Source organism: Sander vitreus, chromosome 6 (assembly GCF_031162955.1).
Source record: "Sander vitreus isolate 19-12246 chromosome 6, sanVit1, whole genome shotgun sequence".
Taxonomy (NCBI): Eukaryota; Metazoa; Chordata; class Actinopteri; order Perciformes; family Percidae; genus Sander; species Sander vitreus.
Genome location: NC_135860.1, coordinates 28498463 through 28524091, shown reverse-complemented (window position 1 = coordinate 28524091; position 25629 = coordinate 28498463). Strand labels below are relative to the sequence as shown.

The 25629-nt window shown below is 42.7% G+C and overlaps 1 protein-coding gene across 2 annotated transcripts in view; it reads right to left on the bottom strand.

Moving 5' to 3' along the window:
* cdk14 (cyclin dependent kinase 14) overlaps positions 1-25629 on the bottom strand; it is a 247150-nt gene that overhangs the window by 108642 nt on the left and 112879 nt on the right. For both annotated transcript variants that reach the window (XM_078253608.1, XM_078253609.1), the window contains one exon: positions 5931-6051. In XM_078253608.1, the coding sequence (XP_078109734.1) occupies positions 5931-6051 (121 nt within the window). The remainder of the gene's footprint in view (positions 1-5930; positions 6052-25629) is intronic.

Sequence of the window (25629 nt, the reverse complement as noted above, 5' to 3'; positions counted from 1 at the left end):
ACAAAAGGTAGACTCTTGTTAAATCAATGTCGGATTCAACGTTTTTTGGATCGTTGGGGGTACCACAAAGGCGACAAAAGCGAGTGTGTGTTGCCTTCTACATAGTCCCGCATTGCCAGACCTCTGGCTAGTCCACACAGCATTCTGGGATGGGAGAAGAACATGCTCTGGTTTATTGGCATTTCTTTAAATATGAAGGCTTACACGCCCGGTGTTTTTTCGCTGTTAGTCTGCACTTGCGTTTGGATTATTACAAATAATAAAGCAAAATGATCATCTTAAATAGAAGCTATACTGTCTCTCACATCACATAGTAAATTATGAACAGGTGAGTGAGTGGTCTTGAGGAGAGGATTCTTTTTTTCTGTCTTGACTGTCTCTCCTTTGGACTCGGTCTCGATGGTCGGAACGGTGGTCTTAACTACAGCCCTGCAGAATACCACTAGCTTACCACTCTGAGAAATATCTGTGTATTAACAGTTTTATGTCTGTATATTTGAACAGAAACTGTTCATAAAACGGGATTCACCGTTGTTTTGGGAGGGTTTTGGGAGAGTACAGAATTCCACGCATTTTTCTCAGTTGTTTTTGTCGCTTTAATCGACATTTTGGGCGATTTTTTCCAAAATTGTTGTTGCTTTTTTCCAGGTCTCGAGGAAAACAAAAACAAACAAACACAGAAATCACACCTTGCCTAGTCACACTCTAATTCTTGTTAGTCTGAGGTCATTAGGACTGATACTTGTGCTGCTGCGTTTTTCCATAGGTCTATAGTCGACAATTTGGCTTTGTTAAACCTTGCTGTAGAGAGCTCAAGCATAACTATGTCTAGAAAATATGCCAACCACTGTTTTATACAGAGGGAGTGGGGAGGGGGGGGCAGCCAGCTAGCCAAACTTTCTTTTGTCTCCCAAGCAGATGTAATTTAGAGTCATCATTAAGTAACAAGACAATCAGGTTAGTAGGAAGTCGACATCCTATCACATCAGATATTATTGATGTTGTTTTATTCCAGAACTCATGTACCTGTTCACACTCCCACACCATATGTAGGACAGTTCCAGTTTGTTCAGGTTGACAGAACGTGCAATAGGGAGTGGGAATGACTTTAGAGACGTATCTCTTCTAAGGAGTCCAGTATGTTCTATGACATATGTTGAAATGGATCTGCTGGTGATTTGGGTTCTTGGAACAATGGAAAATGTTGTCCCAAACTATCTCCCAATTAATGTTGTGTATTTTAACTGTAGCTTAACACATCATTTCCGTTTTTCAATTACGGGGCAAAGTCTGGGTAATGAGCTGCCAGAACTTTCTGTTATTTTACGGATTTATTTCTTAGAGTGTACCGTTTAAGTTGGAGATGTTCTACAGTGCGGCCTCTATAGCTAAACCCTGAACAAGAATCCGTGCATGACCGCGCCTGAGTGATCTCAGCGTTGGCTCGGATTGACAGGTGTGTGTGAGAGCTGCAAGAAGGTAAAAATAGAGCAGTTCTCTGCCTTGTCTTCCATCACACGGTCCTCACAGATGGCAGCCTGTAACCTGTAGGCTGCTGTGATGGATGCTTCGCATGGCAGGTAGACAGATCTGCACAACCTTTCGGTCCTGCAAGAGATGCTTCTTCATGGAAGACTGCTTGCTAAGTGACCAGGGGAGTGAGTGTGTGTGTGTGTGTGTGTGTGTGTGTGTGTGTGTGTGTGTGTGTGTGTGTGTGTGTGTGTGTGGCAGTGTGACTGTCAGTTGGATGGACCACCATCCTGTAGCTTGCCCCAGCTGCGAATCCCCTTGAAGCAGACATACTATCCCTCTGCCTCCCAGAACTCCCAAAGCCACCAACTGTTATTTAATTGGATACCAGAGAATGCAGCTGGGGTTTATGGGATGTCCCTGCTGACTGTCCAGACAGAAGGGGTCACCAAGGCTCGACTGAGACTCTTACACCAGTGTCGTTGGAATGAAGACTCAGAGGAAAGGGACACTGGGGCTGCATCTCATGGCCCTTATTTGATAGCTTCTCGACTCCCCGCTCTTCGGCTGAACAGGAAGTTGTTCTGTCCCTCCCAGGTGAAGGCCGTCTCATTATTTCCGCTCTTATTTCTGCCCCGAGGAGGGAGCATCGAGGAGGGATCATTGAGGAGCTATAGGCGAGGATACAGAGAGCAGCCTTTTTTGGAAGCCGTGCAGCTGAAGGAGTTGCTAACTCTGCCCAAACAGCTGACCAATTCATGTGACGCTTCAGAGGAAAGGGACGTCTCAGCCCTCTAAAACACATTTGCTCATTGCCTCTCTCCTCCCACTCCTTGGTGTCACCTGTCCCTTGTTTCACCCTCGTTACCTTGTGTATTTATTCTCTGTGCTGTCTTTGTCTCTTGTCGGTTCATTGTCTTCCCTCCCTGTCTTTCCCTGCGTCGCTCCTTCCTAGTTGTTTTCCCCCCTGTCATTTATTCTGGTTTGTCTTGGTTTTGACTGCCTGCCTGCCTCAGGACTAGGGCTGGACGATTTTTGGCTAAAATCATAATCACGATTAATCGAACAAGTTACCTCGATTACGATTATTGAACGATTATTTAAAAAATAAAATTTCTTTTCTTATACTGTAAATATGTTCACGGTTATTTTTTCTAATGAAAGAGTGCATAATCCTATCTTTGTGATTCTAAAATAAGGAAACAACACACAGATAGCAATTAATGCTTATTTATTAAATATTTCAAACAACTGAACTGAAATCTACAACAGTAGATTTTACAATGAAATAAAAACGTCTTATAAAAAAGTAATTTAAGTTTTAATGTAGTTTCCTAAAAATGTAGAAAATAAATAATAAATGTCCATCATAAGATTAACGGGAACCTGTGGTTAACTGTCTTTTCTGAGTTAAACTCCACAAGCGTGTCCTGCGGCTCGCCGGCCGTCACACACACACACACACACACACACACACACACACACACACACACACACACACACACACACACGCAGTCCACAGCGCAGCAGGCAGAGGCGGGGTCTGTTCCGAGTATAATAAAGCCCCGTCTGTGTTGAGCAAAACATTACGTGAATTACTACGAGAATGGACGTGCATTTAATATAGGAAAAGTGCACAAGTATTAGCATCATTTGTTGTTGTTGTATGTGGCGCTAAGGTCTAGTGACGATGCTATAAAGACCGTTGCCGTGCATGACCGCGCCTGAGTGATCTCAGCGTTGGCTCGGATTGACAGGTGTGTGTGAGAGCTGCAAGAAGGTAAAAATAGAGCAGTTCTCTGCCTTGTCTTCCATCACACGGTCCTCACAGATGGCAGCCTGTAACCTGTAGGCTGCTGTGATGGATGCTTCGCATGGCAGGTAGACAGATCTGCACAACCTTTCGGTCCTGCAAGAGATGCTTCTTCATGGAAGACTGCTTGCTAAGTGACCAGGGGAGTGAGTGTGTGTGTGTGTGTGTGTGTGTGTGTGTGTGTGTGTGTGTGTTGGTGTGTTGGTGTGTGTCTGTTTGTGGCAGTGTGACTGTCAGTTGGATGGACCACCATCCTGTAGCTTGCCCCAGCTGCGAATCCCCTTGAAGCAGACATACTATCCCTCTGCCTCCCAGAACCCCCAAAGCCACCAACTGTTATTTAATTGGATACCAGAGAATGCAGCTGGGGTTTATGGGATGTCCCTGCTGACTGTCCAGACAGAAGGGGTCACCAAGGCTCGACTGAGACTCTTACACCAGTGTCGTTGGAATGAAGACTCAGAGGAAAGGGACACTGGGGCTGCATCTCATGGCCCTTATTTGATAGCTTCTCGACTCCCCGCTCTTCGGCTGAACAGGAAGTTGTTCTGTCCCTCCCAGGTGAAGGCCGTCTCATTATTTCCGCTCTTATTTCTGCCCCGAGGAGGGAGCATCGAGGAGGGATCATTGAGGAGCTATAGGCGAGGATACAGAGAGCAGCCTTTTTGGAAGCCGTGCAGCTGAAGGAGTTGCTAACTCTGCCCAAACAGCTGACCAATTCATGTGACGCTTCAGAGGAAAGGACGTCTCAGCCCTCTAAAACACATTTGCTCATTGCCTCTCTCCTCCCACTCCTTGGTGTCACCTGTCCCTTGTTTCACCCTCGTTACCTTGTGTATTTATTCTCTGTGCTGTCTTTGTCTCTTGTCGGTTCATTGTCTTCCCTCCCTGTCTTTCCCTGCGTCGCTCCTTCCTAGTTGTTTTCCCCCCTGTCATTTATTCTGGTTTGTCTTGGTTTTGACTGCCTGCCTGCCTGCCTGCCTGCCTCAGGACACCTTCATTTGTAAGTCTTTTGTTCAATAAATCCTCTACACAGCATTTTTGGGTCCAAGCCTCGTTTTCCTTGACAAAAATAAATAACATACGACATCCAGGGAGCAACTTGGGGTTCAGGGTCTTTCTCTGGGACACTTTGACATGTTGCCGGAGGAGCCTGGGATGGAATTGCAAATCTTGTGGCTGTGGGGCGACCACTCTACCCCCGAGCCACCATCACCCTATATACAGCGCTCCGCAGAGCTGCGGAAGAAGGTCTGGCTAGTCAACACAGCATTCCGGGATGGTAGAAAAACATGCTCTGGTTTATTGGCATTTCTTTAAACCAATCACAATTGTCTTGGGAGGCGCTAAGCGCCGGACGGAGCAATGGTGCCTCTGCAAAATAGTCTCGGGAAGGAACTTGTTTTGGTGGAACATGTCTACGTTCAAAAGTAGTTTTAGTCGTGCAACAGAAAACGCAGATTGGACAGATAGTCTAGCTAGCTGTCTGGATTTACCCTGCAGAGATCTGAGGAGCAGTTAACCATAGTCCTCAGAAATCCACCAGAGTTTAGAACTCCAACACAAAGAAAGAGGAAGGGGACGGACATCCGGCCGTAAATGAGGGACCTCCGGCGGAATCGGAGCAATCCCAGAAGGGGAACATCGTGGATATTGACTACCCCATATACAAGCTCTTTATCCTTTTTATGTTTCTTTAATACAGAAGAAGCACCACCACTGTATGTATCATTCCTATGCTTCACAGGCAGAAAGTGGGCTGTGTGGTCTCTCTGTACATATACAATATCTACAATACAAGATTCAATTATTGTCATTTTCTGAGCCGACGTGCTGGTTAGCAGTTAGCTTGGCACGTGTAGTTGTTGTGTGAAAGAGCAGGCAGAGTGTAAAAAATTTAATATTTCTAAATCAAAGCATTATCATATTCACCACCTGCCAGCTACTGTGCAGAGAGCTGTCAGCAGTATCATTAGGATGATAGAGATTGCTTTTAATAATGAATTCGTGAGCTAAATTGATATTTCTCTCTACAGAAAACTAGGTTCCTCAGATGCTTTAGAAAAAAAGCTAAAACTTTTAAATGTAACTTACAATGGCAATATTGGTCAGTAAAAATGCAATTACAGTTTTTCCCCAAATCATTCAGCCGTACTGATATTCATTTGCAATCAAATGTTGTTTCACACACACACATCTGAAGCAGCTCCATCTGTGAGTCATTCTGACAATAGTGAGAGTAGTACGTGTGAATGTGATGGATGGGTGTGATAGTGTCTCTCCACATCCACACTGCCAGTGGGAGGATACGGCACGTGGAGGGTGACCAAAGGACACAAAATAAAGATTCATCCGAGGACCGATCTACAGCATACTGCAGGGAACACACCCTCAGATTAGGATGAGCTACATATAAGTGTGTTTTAAATAGGTTTAGTGTATCGTGATTATTTTGGTGACTATTCCCCAGAATCAATCAATCTATCTATCAATCCATCTCTATTTTTTAACCAATAATCACCTAAATATTGTCTGTTTGTACGGGACCGCCAATGGCGACTATATCATATCCATGAAATATCCAGAAAATCCATATTATGTTCTTCTTTACAAAGTAAATAAATGTGAGAGTAGTAGGAGTAGTCACCACATGTCCAGGCAGGTGGAGTAGTCTGTGGATCCCAGCAGGACATCTGGAGGCCGGTACCACAGGGTCACCACCTCGTTGGAGTAGGTATGGCTGGGGATGGACTTGGCCCTGGCCAGACCTGGGTGGGGGGGGGGGAACAACAACAATAACAACACTGTCTCAGAAAACCATCGGCATTGAAAGACCTTCAGCAGGAAGAAACTACAAGAGATTCTGGTTGTATTGGTCTGCACACATAAATAGAACACAATACAACATAAATCACATGTCTTTCACACGGAAAGAGAAATAGTGTGTGCTGGACAGGTCACGAAAATAGTGTCCAGGTTAAAAAATACCGGAGTCCCCCTTTAATCTCCAGCAGAAAGCTTGGCATTGCTCTCCAGGTAAGAAAATTACAATTGCTATTATTTAGATTCTGACGCAGTCTGTAGAAAGGAACCGGCATCACTGATGGGTGTGGTCAGACTGCTCATTAAAAGAGTAGAGATGACATTCATCTTCTTTTTATAAGAAGGGATAAATATCCAAGTCCTTCTTTAGACTAATCGGCCATTATTTGGACACCAGAACAGAGGACATGTTTGGCGCACACCGAATACAGCGTTCCAGGAAAAGAACCTCATACCAGCTGTGAAGCATGGAGGTGGAAGTGTCATGGTTTGGGGATGCTTTGCTGCAGCAGGACCTGGCCAGCTCACCATCATAGAATCCATCATGAATTCTACAGTGTATCAGAGAGTGCTTGAGCAACATGTGAGACCATCTGTAAGAAAATTAAAGCTGAAGCGGAACTGGACCCTGCAACATGACAATGACCCTAAACATACCAGTAAATCCACCAAGGACTGGCTGAAAACTAAGAAATGGAGAGTCCTGGAATGGCCCAGTCAAAGCCCAGATCTTAATCCCATTGAGATGCTGTGGGGTGACTTGAAATGGGCTGTACATGCAAGAAACCCCTCAAACATCACACAGGTTAAAGCATTCTGCATTGAGGAGTGGGGCAAACCATCCTCAGATCGATGTCAGAGACTGGTAGAGGGTTACAAGCAGCGTCTCACTCAAGTTATTTCAGCCAAAGGGGGTAACACTAGGTATTAGGGGGTAGGGTGTCCTAACTTTTTCCTCAGTTAGAATATGCATTTATGTTGATGTCTTTTGTTTAATGAGTAAAACAATGTTATTTTTTGCTGTTTACCTGCAATTAGATCACTCTCCAGAGATAAATAAAACAAGATTAGACATCGATATGTGAACATGTCTTAATGAATAACTGAATATGTAATGGGGTGTCTTAATTTTTTTCACATGACTGTATATTAAGGCAACACATCAATAGAAAACAACATAAATCACAACATATGTCTTTCACATGGAAAGAAAAAAAAGAGTGTTTTGTGGGGCTTATAGTGAAAGCTCACCAGGCCACTAAAACTCAATTTACAATTAAAAAGAAAATAGGACATAAAAATAACTACAACTAAGTATGGCGAAATGAGAATAACAAAATAGTTAACAGGCTTAAATTTGATTTGGTGACAATAAAGAGTCATTGTAGTAAACTGCACAAATCAAGATACAGTAGAGAAATGCACATTAAGGCAGTGCCTCCCAAGACGATAGTAATCGGTTTAAAGAAATGACAATAAACCAGAGCACAGTTTATCTCCTATCACGAGCTGTTCCGGTATTGGTGAAAAACGTTCCTTCCTCCACAGCGCTGTGGAGACAGATCTGGCAATAACAGTGCTCTCATGTCAGCTAATGGTAGAGCAGCGAGCTTTAATGAGGCTGGTGGCATCACCTCTTTGTCCCTTCCCAAGTGGTCTGAAGGCTTAATTAAAGCATTTAGCTTAGTAAAAAAGGACTTCCTGCCTTGCTGCTAGTCCCCTGTGCGTGGGAGGAAGAAGGGCAGAGGGGAGAATAAGCGAGAGGAGGGAGGGCGTAGTTAACGTTTCCTTGTGTTGGAACAGCCGCAAGAGAAAGGACTTTCAGCTGGCATTCATCTCGGCTGAGCACTGTAATGTCCACACACTGATCTATCGCCATCTGCCCGATTATACTCAGAGGTTATTATTTCGACTGCAGACGCGCTGTGTGTGTGAGGCCCTTATTACTGCGCTCATCATAAAAGAAAGTCTGGCCTGTTTGTATCATGGAGAAGTGCAGAGGATTGTTCATAGCTCTGAATAGCTCAACATACATCATCTGACCTGGCTTTATAAGGGAGTTGCAGGTTAGGACCCGGACGCAGAAGATGAGACGAGGAGGTAGCAAGATGGATTTTCAGTGATTTAGTGACTTAAAATTAACTTACAGTCCAAGCAGGACATAAATCTAAAACGGGGGGAAACCAGGAACACTGGGAAACAGAGCAGAACGTCCTGACACGGAACCAGGGACGTCGTTAGGCCTATTTTAGGGGTGCTGAAGCTACACTAAAATGTTCCTAAGCCCCCCTAAATAATAATAAGAACATGATACAGTGCATTCTGTATCACTAACTACAGTGAATCGATCTTCCTTCACCATTCATCTGTGTGTGTCGGTGTGTAGTGTGTCTGTTTTAATTCTATTTTAAAACTGTCAGCTGGTCGAAATGGCTGTTAGAGGCTCAACGAGAGCCCACGTGCACGGTAACGGTAACATTCTGCAACTGTATCAAGCTTCTCATGGTCACTAACCGTATCCCCATTCATATTTAGACGCAACAAATGATATATACCCAGCTACAAAATAGCCGAAAAGTCGGAAGTTGGACGGAAGTACAAAGAGTCGTTGTGCTATCAAGATGATGCTCCGTCTCGTTGCATTGGTGTGTGAACTGGCAGCTTTCGGAGCGTTGCAGACCGGAGCGTTGCAAGTAACTGGAGGATTCATCTCATCCCCTCCCCCACCACACACACACACACACACACACACACACACACACACACACACACACACACACACCGATACACACGCAGATGAATGGTGAAGGAAGATTTATTACACAGTCAATGATACAGAGTGAAATTGTAAGTTGTTTACCTTCAGCTACATTTTCTTGAGGTAAAGGAAAGGGGATATTTTGGTTTACTGTACTATGGAAAACAATAATATGTCAATGATAATGATATAATATATCTCTATAGTATTCTAAAACAATATCAGTCCCCACAGAATGTTGTTGTCACTGAAAACTAAATGTCATAGGGTCCCTGTTAATGCTATTGTACCGGTGTATCCATCAATTCATTGAGCAGATGGATATTGGAAGACATTTTAGCAGAGAGAAAGAGAAGCAGGAGATTGGCAGGGTCAGTAGTGGTCTACAGGTCTAAGGACATGTGGGGTGTTTGGTTTTTTTCTAACAATAAGCATTTGTTGGCAGGTCTAGGCACTAAGGCATAGCCTAAACTATATTATTTCATTATATTTATTATACAGTATATGCTAGCTATATTCTGACCAACTTAACTTTATGCATCCATTGGCATATGTAGATGTTGCCTAAATGTAGGCCTTCAAATTCTGGTTCTTGGGTTATACTGTATGCAAGCCAAACTACACAGCAAAATGACACTGATTGAACCAATCCACAGCGCAGATACAGTAATTAGTGTAATTAAATAGCATTCTTGGGAAGATGAAATCATCTTATAGAGAGAGGAATTAGATATAGTATGCTATTACTTTATCACACATTTACATGAGCAGAGAGATAGCATTTAAGCCATTGCCTACAGAAGAACTCATCAGGATCAAAGTCTGGCCTAAGTAAATCCCCCCCATGCAGCTTTAATGTGTCTAAAAGCTAACATTACAGTAACCTTTGTTGAACACTGTAGAAATGGAAGAAGAGGATACGTCTGTCACTTTTTACTTGTTAACATCTTAGTTTCTTGACTGGTTGTTGACATAAGTGTAGCTCTAATACAGTAACAAAAGATGTGAGTGCAAAAATGTTGCAAACGCAAGTTACAAATACCCTGGGGGCTAAGCACCCCCTGTCTTTAAATCCTACTGACGTCCCTGCACGGAACACAACGACTTAGTGTCACCAGATGAACGGAGCACACAGACTAAATACACAAGGAGCTAATCACCAGGCAAGACACAGCTGAAGTGGGCAAGGAACTGGAATAAAGAGGGAAACACTGATTGGGTAACTAGACAACGAGGACTGGTAACACAAAGGCAGGCTGACAAGGCTAGACACAAAACAGGTGTACAAGGGAAGACATGCCGCAGGGCTACAGGGAGACGTGAGGAACACACAATGAATGAAACAAGGAACAGGAAACAGACAATCCCAAATCCTTTAGAAACAGAGTAAATGAAACTAAAGAAATACAATCACACGGTCTTTAACCCAGAATATTAGACTAAAAAGTCCAAAGGCCTCTGAGCAGGACTGTGACACCTATAGATACTGAAGCTAAATTCACTTGTGTGAATACTGACAGGTGTCTCGGGCAGACACCTTTATTTTTCACTCCTTTTAGTGTCAGGGCCCCGGCCCTGACACTAAAAGGAGTGAAAAATAACCACCAGGGCATCGTTTCTATCACTGCCAATCAGCGCTGGAGCCAGTCCAAACAGATAGGGGGGTAAGAGGCCAATCTGATATTGGTTTATATGTGCTTTGACATTTGGATCACCTTGCACAGAGTTGTACAGGGTAAGTAAGAAGCAACATGATGATGGCGGCGTGGACATCACAGAGCTCTGACCTGCCCCCTCAAAACCCCACGGGTCTGAAGAGGAGGGTAATACTTCAAAGTGCTGACCTATGGCTTCACACACATACACTGTCTCACACACACACACACACACACACACACACACACACACATACATACATACATACATACACGCACACACACTCAGCCTCCTTCATCTGTTGGAGTTCACCAGGTGACCTGCCATCCTGTACAGGAAGCTACTGGGATGAAGGTCACTATCTCACACACAACAACCAGGGGTCACAAAATATACGGGGATATAAGAGGTGGGCTGGAGGGGTTACAGGAGGAAGACAGGATGAACAAAGAGAAGGATGAAAATAGTCTCTGTCCCCGGGGGGAAACAGCTCACTGTTCTGGTGAAGTTCATTTGGATTTTAGAGGCAGTTTGTAGCTTCCACCTGCTTCTCCTCACTCTGTACTCTAATATGCAGCAGATTGAGAGATCTGCAAGAAGATACCGTATTTTCCGGACTATAAGTCGCTTCGGAGTATAAGTCGCATTAGTCAAAAAATGCGTCATGAAGAGGAAAAAAACATATATAAGTCGCACTGGACTATAAGTCGCATTTATTTAGAAATTTATTTCACAAAATCCAAGACCAAGAACAGACATTTAATCTGGAAAGGCAAGTTATTAAACTACACAATAGCAGCCAGAACAAGGGGCTGAATACGGTAGGTGTCCGGTATGTTAACGTAACGTAACTGCACTGTTGACGAGCCTCTCCCAGCAGCACGTTGTTCAAGCACCCATCTGTGGACTCCTTCCTCCAGCTCTGGCCATCTTGATTTCAGCGTGACTAGCTTTCTTTGTTTTCTTCATTGCAGTAAGACTAACCTTTTCGCCAGTCCCAAGTTTCTCACTCACTCCAAACTTTCGTTCTGCTGCTCGATTACCGTTTTCGGCTGCGTATTTTACTACCTGCAGTCTCCTGCAGTTTCTTTTCTTTCTCAGTTGTCTTTAGGAGCAGCATATAGTCGTCACAAGCCTAGAGCGCCTCTCGCGGCTGTAGACGGTAATGTTTTCAGCATGAAATAACATTTAAAACATGTTAAATTATATATATTTTGATATATATAAGTAGCACCTGACTATAAGTCGCAGGACCAGCCAAAGTATGAAAAAAAGTGTGACTTATAGTCCGGAAAATACGGTAGATCAAATAACAATACCTACACTAGTAACTTATTCTAAACATTTTGGGCATCATGGCTCCCTAACAAATTAATCAAATTGTGTGTGTGTGTGTGTTTGTGTGTGTGCGTGCGCGGTGTGTGTCCGGTGTGTGTGTAGTGCACAGCAGCATAACAGGGAGAGCCAAACAGTCTGCTGCGGCCGCCTGCGACATTCCACCAGCTCCATTGTCACATTGCTTCACTCCTCACACATCAATGTCCCGGCAGCTGTTACTTCACAGCACAGCAACACCAACCTCCCAGAAAATAAAACACACACATCAGTACTCATTAGCTATAGCTGCACCCACTGAAAGCAAAAAATACAACGCTTTCTTCAATGTAGCGCAATCCAATACTTTGGGCCAAAAGGCGTCAAAAGGCGATGTTTGGTCAGGTGCCTTTGGTGTTTGTTATTGACGCAAAAAGTCTCCTTTAGAGTCATCCAGTATCTCCCCAAATAAAGGCTTCTGATTGAACTTGTCCTTGTTGTCGCGTACAAGTGACTGAATCATTTTCTTTTGCTGATCAGTTCGTTCCTCCGCAAGAGCACCTTCATGGGTCATTCTGGGTTTTTACAACTTGGGTCTTATTTTTTTGGCCGTCATGTGCAGAAGTGGATTTTAGTGCGCTTGACAGATACTTTGGCAAAGCAATGGCACAAAACAATGTTGGTTTCTTATTATGAGAAGTGGAGATGGTCCAAAAGCATTTTTTGCTTCCCGAAACCGATTCCGATACCCGAAACTTGTACCGATCTGATTATAAACTTTAAACTGGTTTTTTCTGGGCTAAATGACGTGGTATCGGATCGGTGCATCGACTCCAGTAATTTCCGATTTCCGGAACATCTTTAATGAGAAGTAATAAATGTTTTCGTTTCCTTATAAAATTGTGGCGGCACTGCAATGGTACACGTATTATTTACCTTGGCTCTACATGCGCGTGTTTGACGTCGAGTTTTTTATAAACTGCTAGTTCGATCTCTCTGGGCAAACGCAGCTTACACTGCAGAATAAAGCCGTTTCCTTTCTTGCACTTGAAGCCAAAGTGGTCGCTCAAATATATCCTGGAGTTCACTTTATTTCATTCACGTTTAACTTCAGCAGAATTTAACTCGGTTTCACTTTTAGCTTGGTCTGCCTTGTCCCTCTGCATCCTTATTGTGATTTTAGCGCCACTGAACACAAACTGGCTCCACCCCATCCTGTCCGTCATACACTGCAGGAGTTTCCGGGGCGATTTATTTCCTTGCATTTTTTTCATTTACATTTTTTCTTTTACTCAGTAAAGGATTTGATTTCAAATGTAGCGAAGTACAATACTTCAAACCAAACATACTGAAGTTAAAGGAAAATTACAGTTTTTAAAAACTACATCAAAATGTATGGAAGTACACGAATAAACCACTCCATTGCACTTAACGTGTGTGTAATTGTTTACTTTCCAACTCTGGTGATGTGTGTCTTGTTATGATGACATAAGACATAGGGACACAGTCTAGTTTCTCACACAGATGGAGTCCCAAACACCAGCTCAGCCATTTCATGTGTGAATAAACCCCAGATAAGGATTCTGTGCTCCAGGTTGGCGATGGACGCCGACAGCATACGGCAAAGCTTCAGGGTTTGAGTGCAAACACAAGCAGCCTTCCAGCAGCTCCGTCCCAACACGAGGCTCCGAGGTATGTGGGCGTAGAGCAGGGCTCATCTGCTGCCTCACTGGCTTCTGTAATTAGGGGCTTGTCATCAGATAATTGTTTCAAGGCTAAAGTCATTTTGTGTGTGATGACAATGTGCTCGTGTTGCCAGCACGTACGTGCTTGTGTGTATGTGTGTGTGTGTGTAAGGTATATGAAAAAAAATTTAATAAAAAAATCTAATACTATACAGCAGCGATTGCTCACTTGAGTGAGTACATTTTTTAATGATGACGGACTGATGATGAATGTAGATTTTGATAACCTCAGCAACATTCCAATAGTAATTATGATAAGTAATTATCAACGAGATTAGAGAAGTGTTTTGTGTATATATTAGGGGTGACCCCGATTAGTCGAATATTCAATGCTTTGATCGAAGGAGCCTGAGTGCCAATCAAAATGGACCGACAGATCCCGTTGCTCTGGACGGAGACCAGTGAAGTCTATTAGAAGTCACTTTTCCGGTGAGCGCTGAGCGTTACTGAGCAGCCTCCAACTGAGAGAGACGACGTAGATGTGACGTGAGTAACCTGTCTGAAAGTTGGAAGTCTTCTCATAGCTGTGCCAAGAGAAATCTCAATCATTCCCAATCTTGCAGAGACGGAGAGCATAGCTATATGTAAGGAGATAACATGGACACAGGCTAATTATTGCTAACTAAAATGCTAGTTCACATTAGTAATTAAACTTAAACAGCTAATGTAAGTCCAAACTGTCTGCGAGCTTCTCCTGTACTATACGGTAATTTCTCTACTATGCGACAGTAAGTCGCGTGGTTATGACACAATCGTTAGCCTAATTTTATAAAAACGTCTGCTACGGAGCCATAATGTGAGATACAAGGTAATGGAGCCTTTTATACATTGTCGTGTTTCTTTAGAAATAAACAATGGACAAATAGAGTCTTTAAAGGTCCCATGGCATGAAAATTTCACTTTATGAGGTTTTTTAACATTAATATGAGTTCCCCCAGCCTGTCTATGGTCCCCCAGTGGCTAGAAATGGTGATAGGTGTAAACCGAGCCCTGGGTATCCTGCTCTGCCTTTGAGAAAATGAAAGGCAGATGATACCTCCCCTTTCTCTGCTTTGCCCGCCCAGAGAATTTGGCCCACTCATGAGAGAGACACATCATGGCTTTCAAACAAGCAAAGTGGTAGTTGGTCAAGGCCACACCCCCACCCTCCACCTTGGAAGCTCATTGTGGCACTGGCTCTAGTGGCTGTAATTCTGCACCAAGGCTGAATTTCAGGAAAGAGACTTCAGATACAGTATTAGGGGACCACTAAGGTCTATATAAAAGAGACTTCAGATACAGTATTAGGGGACCACTAAGGTCTATATAAAAGAGACTTCAGATACAGTATTAGGGGACCACTAAGGTCTATATAAAAGAGACTTCAGATACAGTATTAGGGGGACCACTAAGGTCTATATAAAAGAGACTTCAGATACAGTATTAGGGGACCACTAAGGCCTATATAAAAGAGACTTCAGATACAGTATTAGGGGACCACTAAGGCCTATATAAAAGAGACTTCAGATACAGTATTAGGGGACCACTAAGGCCTATATAAAAGAGACTTCAGATACAGTATTAGGGGACCACTAAAGCCTCTATAAAAGACACTTCAGATACAGTATTAGGGGACCACTAAGGCCTATATAAAAGAGACTTCAGATACAGTATTAGGGGACCACTAAGGTCTATATAAAAGAGACTTCAGATACAGTATTAGGGGACCACTAAGGTCTATATAAAAGAGACTTCAGATACAGTATTAGGGGACCACTAAGGCCTATATAAAAGCATCCAAAAAGCAGCATGTCATGGGACCTTTAAACGCTTCAGATGTAAAGTTATTCGCTGTCAAAGTGACGTCAAAATGAATGGCAGTCAATGGAATGCTAACGGGGGGGTGATGGCTTGTTAGCAACAAAATGGCTCCATAGGAGGTATGCTTTGTGGAGAGAGACTTACCCCCTTGGAATCTTCGCAGAGGCGTTATGAAATTAGGATCATACCATTTTGGCTGACCATTACTCACTGACGTCCAGTGATCACCGGTTAATGAGACAGCGTTTGCAGCACCTTGCAGCAGTTCCAGTGTGGCTGCTTCCTCCGTGTGGTATGTGTATGGTGAAACTACTGTCCCCCTCGACGGCAACGAGACAGGTCAACCGTAGTACGTCTTTAAGACCCGAGTCCTCTACGATACTGACAGGTCTGCAGTTAGTTGCCACCCGTTTAGCCCGCTAGCGGGTAGCATCACGTTAACTGGACCACTATGCTTAGCTCCGTAGGTGGTAGCTCAAGCTTGACGTGCTTCGGTGATATTTTAATTCGGCTTTACACAACGTGCATATGGCTTTCGACTTGTCTACGAGCCGTCCGGGAGTTTTGGAAAATATAAAGCGCTATTCAGAGTTATTGCTGCTGTGTTTCTCCATCATGCCTGCAGCCTGCAGCAGCAGGATGTGTTAGGAGGAAGTGGCAGCTTGATGATAAGTAACGGCGCTGCAAAGGGTCAAAATAGTAGCCGTTAGGCACGACGCAAAGCCGAGTAAAGTGTAAAATAAATTAATAAATGCCGGCATGCGATTAAAAAAAATTTATCGCGTTGCGTTAACGCTAACGATAACGTTAACGATTAAGGGCGATTCATTTTTTTTAATCGCATGCCAGCATTTATTAATTTATTTTCCACTTCCTCGTATCACATCATGTGATCAGCGGTGAAACGCAAACGGAGGCTGGAGTATAACCTAGCTAAGTGGAAAGCTAACGCTAGCCGGGCCACCTGTTCCATCAATCCTGCTCTAAGTGTCCCCTCATTAGAAAAAAACTGGACTACATCCAACTTCAACGAAACTCCCAACGTGAGTTCAGAGACTGCTGTGTTTTTGTTGTTGTGGAAACAACAGTGTACCGGACTATCCAGCCTGTTTCTCTGTCGCCGGGTAAGAGTGGAGATGGGCTGTGTTAACACGGACTTGTGCAGAAATGAGCTGCTCATTAACCGGTGATCACTGGACGTCAGTGAGTAATCAACATTATTTAGGAGTTACTAAACACTGTATTGACTCTAGTAAGGATAGGGATTTTTAGTTTTTTAGTTAGGTACTTGGAGGAATTGTGCAATAATGACAGATTCACACATTTTTCTTTTGTTTACAGTAAATAAATAATTACAAATCTTAAAATCAAGTTAAAAAAGTAACTTTCTTTGCATTCATTTGATTCCTAATCAAGATCCACTGGTAAGAATTGCTTACCATTGTTAATATGTACTTAAAAACTGTTCTGAAATGCAAAATAATAGAATTTTAATCATGTGTGTCAAAAATGTATTGTTTCACAGCCCTAATATATATATATATATATATATATATATCACTGTATAATGCTGTATTCAAAAATGTGAAAAGAAAGAAGCTTTCAATAAATCTTTTTAAAGTGCATGAATAAATCCAACCGCCCCATGACAGATTTAAGTTTCATTTTCCATGATCTGTGACCGATGGAGGAGCATCTTGGCGGCAGGGATTTAAACCTTTAACTGAAGTGTCTGGGAAAAGAAGATCTAAAGTGGGGGTGCAATTTGAAATAATAAATAAGATGCAAGTTGTGTGCCACCGCCCAATACAGAAGCAAAGCCGTGATCCAGTGCGCAGCCCGCGCCATGATCCGTCCGCCCCGACGATCACCAAATCCTGCACACCAGACCAGCAATCAGCGGCGATGTATGCAACGAGGCAACGTTTGCGTGTGTGGCAGAAAAACACTATGACGAGAGGATTGTAAAAGAAGTATAGTGTGCTGCAGGAAAGCAGACTTTTGCTTTGCGAGCTGCGCGTCTCGTCACCGGGGGGCGCGTGCATATACAATAAGAAGCTACTCTTTTTTTATATGTCCTAATCGGTTGCATGTTTTCATTCAGAAGGAGCTTTTATCACAGCTGGATATTTCATCACTGTAGTCAGCCCCCACCACACGATCAGTCAACGACAGGCAAGACTTATATATATATATATATATATATATATATTAGGGCTGTCAATCGATTAAAATTTTTTATCATTTTATAATTAATCAAAATTAATCGCATACATAATTAACGGTGCCTGAACCGATATTTTTTAAGAAAGTAAAAAAAGAAAAGAAAAACAAAGGGTACTAAACAACAATTGGTGACATTAAAGAACGGCTTGTTTATGGTCATAGGCCATATGGTCAAAATTAAATGATTTAATAATAATGTATAGCAATAACTTATTTCACTAGTAAATTGCTGTTGAACGACAAAAACAACAACCAGATAGGAAAAGGACATTTACAATAACTTCAAATGCACCACGAGGCTGTAGTTTACCAGTTTCATTGAACGCACTGTCTGTGTTGTTTCTCCGACGGCAGCTGCAGATTGTTACATACCGGTGTTGAATCCTCTACAGTAAAACACAGTCACACTTTACACCGTTTAGCGTTAGCTGTCAGCATTTTAACCATGTTTAATCCAGCTACTAGCTAGCGGTAGGCTAACGTTAGCTGCTGTTGAGTACAGTGTTAACTAGCTAGCGGTAAGCTAACGTTAGCTGCTGTTGAGTATTGTGTTAACTAGCGTCATGTGCAGCGGGGTTTGTATTTCCTGTAACGTCTGTTTTAGAGCAGCAGAGAGAAGCGCAGACATATCAGTGGCACCAGATTTTCGTCTGTTTGCAAACGTCAATATGGAATGGATTAATCTGTGTTAATTTTTTTAACGCGTTATTTTTTTCTCAGATTAATTAATCGAAATGAACGCGTTATTTTGACAGCCCTAAAATATATATATAAATTCATATTCACAGTAAATCTCACGTGACAATGTGGCAGTAGCACTCCTTTAAATAAAATCCTCATAAAGCAAAACATGTAAGTGAACTTTTTTGTCCTGAGCTGACAAATAATAATGGGTTTTTTTTTCTTCAATTTTGCCCGAAGTTAATATGTAAGACCTCTTTGGTATTCTGAATGGCTAATATACTACATAAAGCAATATTTTTAATGTAGAAATCCTAAGTATTATGGCCTAGAGGCAGGCAATTACATGTAGCGTTACTGTTGAGTTGATTTGCCTGGGCTTCATTCTCTGTCTAGATTGTAACGCATCGTGCTGGATTTATCTTGAGATGTTATTAAACGGGATTTGAGAGTCAAGACGAGCTCTTCTCCTTGTTGTAACATGTTGTATAAAGAATGCAATTAATAAGGCTAAGAAATGGTAATTAGTATAACTTTCACTTCAGGTAGCTATAGCTTATATCAAATAACCAAAGAATATACCAGATAATGCACATCAGCTCCTTATTAAATTAAAAAACAGCCTTCTTACTGCTGGGTCTCAGTAACAGCAATCCAAACATAGCTCTCTACTACACAACCATTGTAAACACTCCGATAATAATTATGCAGTGTCATGTGAGTACACACACAAGCACAATAGTAATGTAACACTAATAATACTAGGCGTTAGCATGCTGCTAGCGAAATGTATGCTAACATACTGCATTTCAACTGAGTATCCCAGAACAGATCACATTCATATAAACCTAAGGCACCGAAAATACACATATATAAACATTTACACCAGTGTACTCACATGTCTCTGAACGCACACATGCAGAGATGGCGACACAGACGACAACTATACACTTCAGAAATATCTACGATGTGCTTCTCCCAGCCACTCTCACTACCAACTTAAAGTGCCCATATTATGAAAAAAAACACTTTTTCTAGGATTTGGGGTGTTATTTTGTGTCTCTGGTGCTTCCACACGAATACAAACTTTGAAAAAATCCATCCATGCTGTTCTGAGTGAGATACGGTTTCTGAATGTGTCCTGCCTTCAGTCTCCGAGCTGAGCTGTTCAAAATCGGCACGAAACGAGCTGGCTAACCGCAACCGTTAGATCGTTGCTAATGCTCACGCTAGCATGCTACCTCATTCTCAATAGCAAAGCACTGCTACAACACACACAAGTTCACCATAATCTACAAAAGAACTACTTACATGTGCGCCCTCATTTAGAAGTCTCCCAGCTAATCCTGCCTTGTAACTGACCGAAAGGTGGAGAAACGGCCTTTCTTTTACTGTCTATGGAGCTAGCTAGCTGACATGATCTACATCTGAGCTACTGAGCATGTGCGAGTGCAATCAAAGATAGTACAGAAGAAGAAGAAGAAAAAGAGGTCTCACTCTGTAGCTAAAACAGAGACCAGGTGAAAAGAGGATCTGCAGCAGTGAGAGAGAGCTGTGCAGTACAACAAAAATATGGTGTTTTTTGAAAATTAAACCATGTAAACCTATTCTGGTACAACCTTAAAATACAATTATGAACCTGAAAATGAGCATAATATGGGCTCTTTAAAAACTAATTAGCCAGCGCAAACAGGTGTCCTCTCTGTGACCCCAAAACAAAGGCGCTGATTGGCTGATCCCCGTTATCCAGCACATAAATAGCAAGTCCTTCTTTACACGTGTTTTATCTAAAATGATACATTTATCTGAAGTTCATCTCACTTCAACTTAATTGCTGTAAAATGGGATTGTTAAGCAGACAAACTGACCAAAACGGTCATGAAAACCTCATTACTGTCAATTAACTGCCATGTGCACTTTATATAATAAAAGATCTATACTTTGCGTCTGTGTATCGATTCAGTAATGCCACGGAAAATATTGCGATACTATGCGGTATTCTCCCCCCCCCCCAGTAGGCACCTGTAGTAAATCACACAAAACCACCGGTTTGGTCTTTTAAATCATCTTAACTCTAATGCTACTCACTTTTTAATTAAACTACATTTAAGATTGTGTTTGATCTGTGGTTTTCATTTTATTTTAATAGATATTTTTTTAATTAGCTAACAAAGTGTAAGTGATAAAAAATGCCTGGTCCACTCTATGGTAGGTTTATAGGATTAACTGTACCGGAGGTCCCGTGTGTGTGTGTGTGTGTGTGTGTGTGTGTGTGTGTGTGTGTGTGTGTGTGTGTGTGTGTGTGTGTGTGTGTGTGTGTGTGTGTGTTCAGGCAGTGATTCCAGTCCACACAGCCTCAATTAGTCGTGTCCTTGATATGAAACATGGGCTGCTCAAAGCCACATTTACAGTATGTGTTAGTTGTTTGTGTAGCTCATTAAAAAGTGAGTCAACCCACAGAGGAGCAGAGGGGAGGGGAGCATCTGCATCCACTCTACAACCAGCAGCAGGGATCTGGAGCTCTGGCCACTGTGGCTGATGGGAAATCAGTCAGATTCTTTAACGCCCAGCTACTCATCTGCACATATCATCTACATCTTTACAGAGGGGTGAGTGGAGCACCAACCCGTTCTCACTCCCAACTCGTCAAATACTGACACTGGGTCAGTGTCTCTCAGTGTCAGATACCGACACAAAAATCTCCCTTTAGCGTCTGAATGGAACGCACCGGGCAGAGCAGCAGCTCCACCGCGGCACTGTAAGATGACGTAGTATTAAGAGAGACAACGGTAGAGAGTAGTATGAAAGAGAAAATCCGTTTAAGGAGGTTGGTTGGGGAGGTGGATGGCTCAAACAACACAGGACTTTCACCCAGGAGACCGGGGTTGGTTGTGATGGACTAAAGTAAAAACTTTGATTATTCATTGTTAACACAGAGCAACTGAAACCAGGCAAATAAACTTGCTTCCAAACTTGTGGTGACTACATTCTCTTCCACATTTAACACGCCATCACTGGGTCTGGTCCAAGTCCAACAGGCCACAACAGACCACACCCGGCTTCAACAAACTCATATCTTCCAATGCAGTAATCCTTCTATACAAGATCTAGTGTGGAGTTACACTTTAAGAATCATTGTCTGTGACCCATGAATATCCATAATAAATGTCTGTAGCAGACTAGTTGTTGCCATGTGTTGCTCTGGACTGCAGAGTTGGATGAACAAAACTGATCAGTCTGCTGATGAGCACCAAAGGAGGAAAGAAAAAGGACTGGAAAGACTTAAAGGTCCTATGACATGCTGCTTTTTGGATGCTTTTAAATAGTCATTAATGGTCCCCTAATACTGTATCTGAAGTCTCTTTCCCGAAATTCAGCCTTGGTGCAGAATAAGAGCCACTAGAGCCAGTCCCACAATGAGCTTTACTTAGGATGTGCCATTTCTGTCTCTGTAGCTTTAAATGCTATTGAGGAGGAGAGAGAAGGGGCAAGGTGGAGGGTGGGGGTGTGGCCTTGACCAACTGCCATGCTTCGCTTGTTTGCAACATAGACAGTATATAGAATGGACCAACAGATCCCGTTGCTCTGGACGGAGACCAGTGAAGTCTATTAGAAGTCACTTTTCCGGTGATGGCTGAGCGTTACTGCGCAGCCTCCAACTGAGAGACGACGTAGATGTGACGTGAGCAACCTGTCTGAAAGTTGAAAGTCTTCTGGTAGCTGTGCCAAGAGAAATCTCAATCATTCCCAATCTTGCAGAGACGGAGAGCGTTGGTATATGTAAGGAGATAACATAGGCACAGGCTAATTATTGCTAACTAAAATGCTAGTTAACATTAGTAATTAAACTTAAACAGCTAATGTAAGTCCAAACTGCCTGTGAGCTTCTCCTGTACTATACGGTAATTCCTCTACTATGCAAAAGTAAGTTGCGTGGTTATGACACAATCGTTAGCCTAATTTTATAAAAATGTCTGCTACGGAGCCATAACGTGAGATACAAGGTAATGGAGCCTTTTATACATTGTCATGTTGCTTTAGAGATAAACAATGGACAAATAAAGTCTTTAAAAGCTTCAAATGTAAAGTTATTCGCTGTCAAAGTTGCGCCAAAATGAATGGGAGTCAATGGGATGCTAATGGGAGGGTGAGTGCTTGTGAGCTTTCATTTTCTCAAAGGCAGAGCAGGATACCCAGGGCTCAGTTTACATCTATCGCCATTTCTAGCCACTGGGGGACCATAGGCAGGCTGGGGGAACTCATATTAATGTTAAAAATCCTCATAAAGTGAAATTTCCATGTCATGGGACCTTTAAGTTTTATTGATTCTAATAGAATCCACTGCTATCATTTTCCAGCTCACCCATAAACCATCTCAATACATTTCATCGTTCCATCCCTTATCCATTCCTCTGTGTGCCCTCCATCCTTTCACCACACAGCCTCAGCCTCACTGTTCAAGTTCAAGCTCAACAAACTTTATTCATCCCAAAAATGTCAATTGAGTTTTTAACAGTCTACAGAACCCCCCAAAAAATTACACATAAAAACAAAGAACAGACAGGAGAAAGTTAGAGACAACACATGAGGGCTGGGCAATGAGTGGACACAGTTCAAATCAATTCAAGAGACACAAGCAGTACACACCTCAGGATAGTAAAATAAGATGTTCATTCCAAGAGACTATTGTCAAGGTTTAAAAGTCTGATCGAAGGAATGAAGGACACAGAGTGTTCTGCCACCTCTTCTTGCCCCGCTGAGCCCATCCTTTGTTGACACTCTGCCTCTGTCTCTCTGGTTTACTGCAACCAGCGCCACGGGCCTCAGCTGTTGGCCGTTAGTATTCCTGCTGCCAAGGCCCGGGACCACAGGGAGCCACAAACGTGCACGTGCATGCGCACACGCGCACACACACACACACACACACACACACCCTTCACCTTCCTCGTCTGGCATCCCCCAGGCAAAGGCTGATTCTGTGTTTTGTGGGTGTTTGTTGATGAGCACAGCTCCAGCGACAGACTAACAGGCCGGGGATTTTCATTCTTGCTCATTTGGAATTTTGTCCATTATTTTCTTCTTCTCATTTCCCTTGCAGTAATGTTTCAGCACTAATACACTAATACACGGCTTGCATTATTGATGAAGCTGCCACCTTCCTCCTCCCCCAATGTGTCTGAGCAGAGGGATGGAGGGGTACGGAGACAGTTTGAGGGAGTTAGGGAAAGGGTAAGAAATAGAATGAGGGATGGGAGTAAAACACTGGATGGATGAGTGGATAGTTGGATAGATGGATTAATGGATGGATGGGTAGATGGACAAATGGATGGATGATGGGAGGAATGGATGGATGGATGGATGGATGGATAAATGGATGGATGGATGGATAGATAATGGATGGATAAATGAATGGATGGATAATGGATATGAGTGGATGGGGTGTACAGAAGACTGGATTGCCAGTTTGTCTGCCCCCCAGGATGCCAGACTGGCCATGCAGGAAGTGTTTACTGAGCATGGATCCAAGCCATATGGTGCCACTTCACGCACGCACGCACGCACGTGCGCGCACACACACACACACACACACACACACACACACACACACACACACGCTCAGTAACTTTGATGGCGATCTGCTCTTTGATTTTGATGAGAGAATTATGGCAATAGATGAAAGGCCAGACTAGTCAACTAGTTGTCCAGATATTGTGATCTTGGCCAAAGTGTTGGGCAGATGGCTGGACCAACACACCATCCAAAGCAAGCCCAATGCTGGAACCAAAAAGTAACCAAAATGGCATCTCTTTCTCCATGACTCCCATTATTCTGGGATCAGACAACACCATATGTTTGTTTTTTCAGATGTCTGTGTCTTATTATGATGCCTCATAGATACTGAGAACATGACAGACTACATGCTTGGCCCAACGTAATCTGCCAAGCATAGCTTGCTTTCTTTCACAACTTGCATGACAAAAGAGGATAAACAGAAGGGCGACGGGTGGATTTCAAGTCAGAAGTCAGAGCATCTTTTTATTTTTTTTTCTGTAATTAATATACAGCGCAATACGAAGCTGCAGACAAGCTTTTACCAACACCCATACCTCCCTCACCTGCATTGTTGGATCAGGAGGAACTAACAGGATACGGGGTGAAATAAACTAATTAGATGAAAACAAAGTTTTGCTGACTAATATCCAAACTCACGCCTCTGACTAAGATATTGCTCTGCTACCTGCAGTATGATACTGGTGTGGTTTAATCCCATAGACTATATATAAAGATGGACAACGCATAGGGTTGGGTACCGAAACCCCGTGTTATTTTAGCCTTAACGACCGGTATCTACCAGACCGAATGACAATGCAGATTAGGGTGCCTCATTTTGGTGCCAGTATAATGGCTCTGCTGTCCCCTGCTGCTCCGAAACGTCTGTTACAGGCAACAGAAACATCAATGCACGTGATGCTAGTTAACATTACACTTAGCGGCAGCTAACGTTAGCCTACCATTAGCTAGTAGCTGGATTAAACACGGTTAAAATTATGACAACTTCACTGTGTAAAGTGTGACTGTATTTCATTGGAAAGGATTCCAACACCGGGACGTACAACAGTCCGCAGCTAAAGACACAGAGGACACTAGCTGCACTTTGAGACACCGTGGACACTGCCCCACCAACAGGAATTAATGGTGCGTTCAATTGCAACTCATAAGCTCTTTTAGCCGTTTGAAAGCAATTGACTAGTAAAATAAGTTATAATATTTTAAATAAATTATTTAACGATGAGCGAGGTTAGCTGGTCAGCCCGAACCACATTTGATTGGATAAATGTAGGCTATGTAAATGCACCCGAGTTCAAGATGAGTCATCCAGAATATTTTTACATTTTACAGGAAGAGAAAGAGAGATTTTGATGTAAAAAAAAACAATAAACAATGAACAAACGGACACAGGATTAGAACATGGAAAATGTGTTTTTCATTTCACTGTGTCTTTAAAGGGTTAGCTATGATGGTATAAATGGTATGATTAAATATATGATGATTGACTCATTTATATTGTGTCACGGTATTTATCGTCATATCACCAACCCTAAACCATCTGTGGGTGACAACTGTTTCATTGCACTCGAGACAATTTAAATCCTAATAAAAAGTACAAATAATGACAACAATGACTGCAATGTGTAGATTTGGATCAAAAGGTCGGCGTATGATTAACAGTGTAATCATCACTCTGCCTCCTCAGACATCACAGAGGGGATATTCACTCTTACATTTCACAGATACACTATAAAGAGTGTCCAGCTAGTCTCGCATTGCCAGACCTTCCTCCA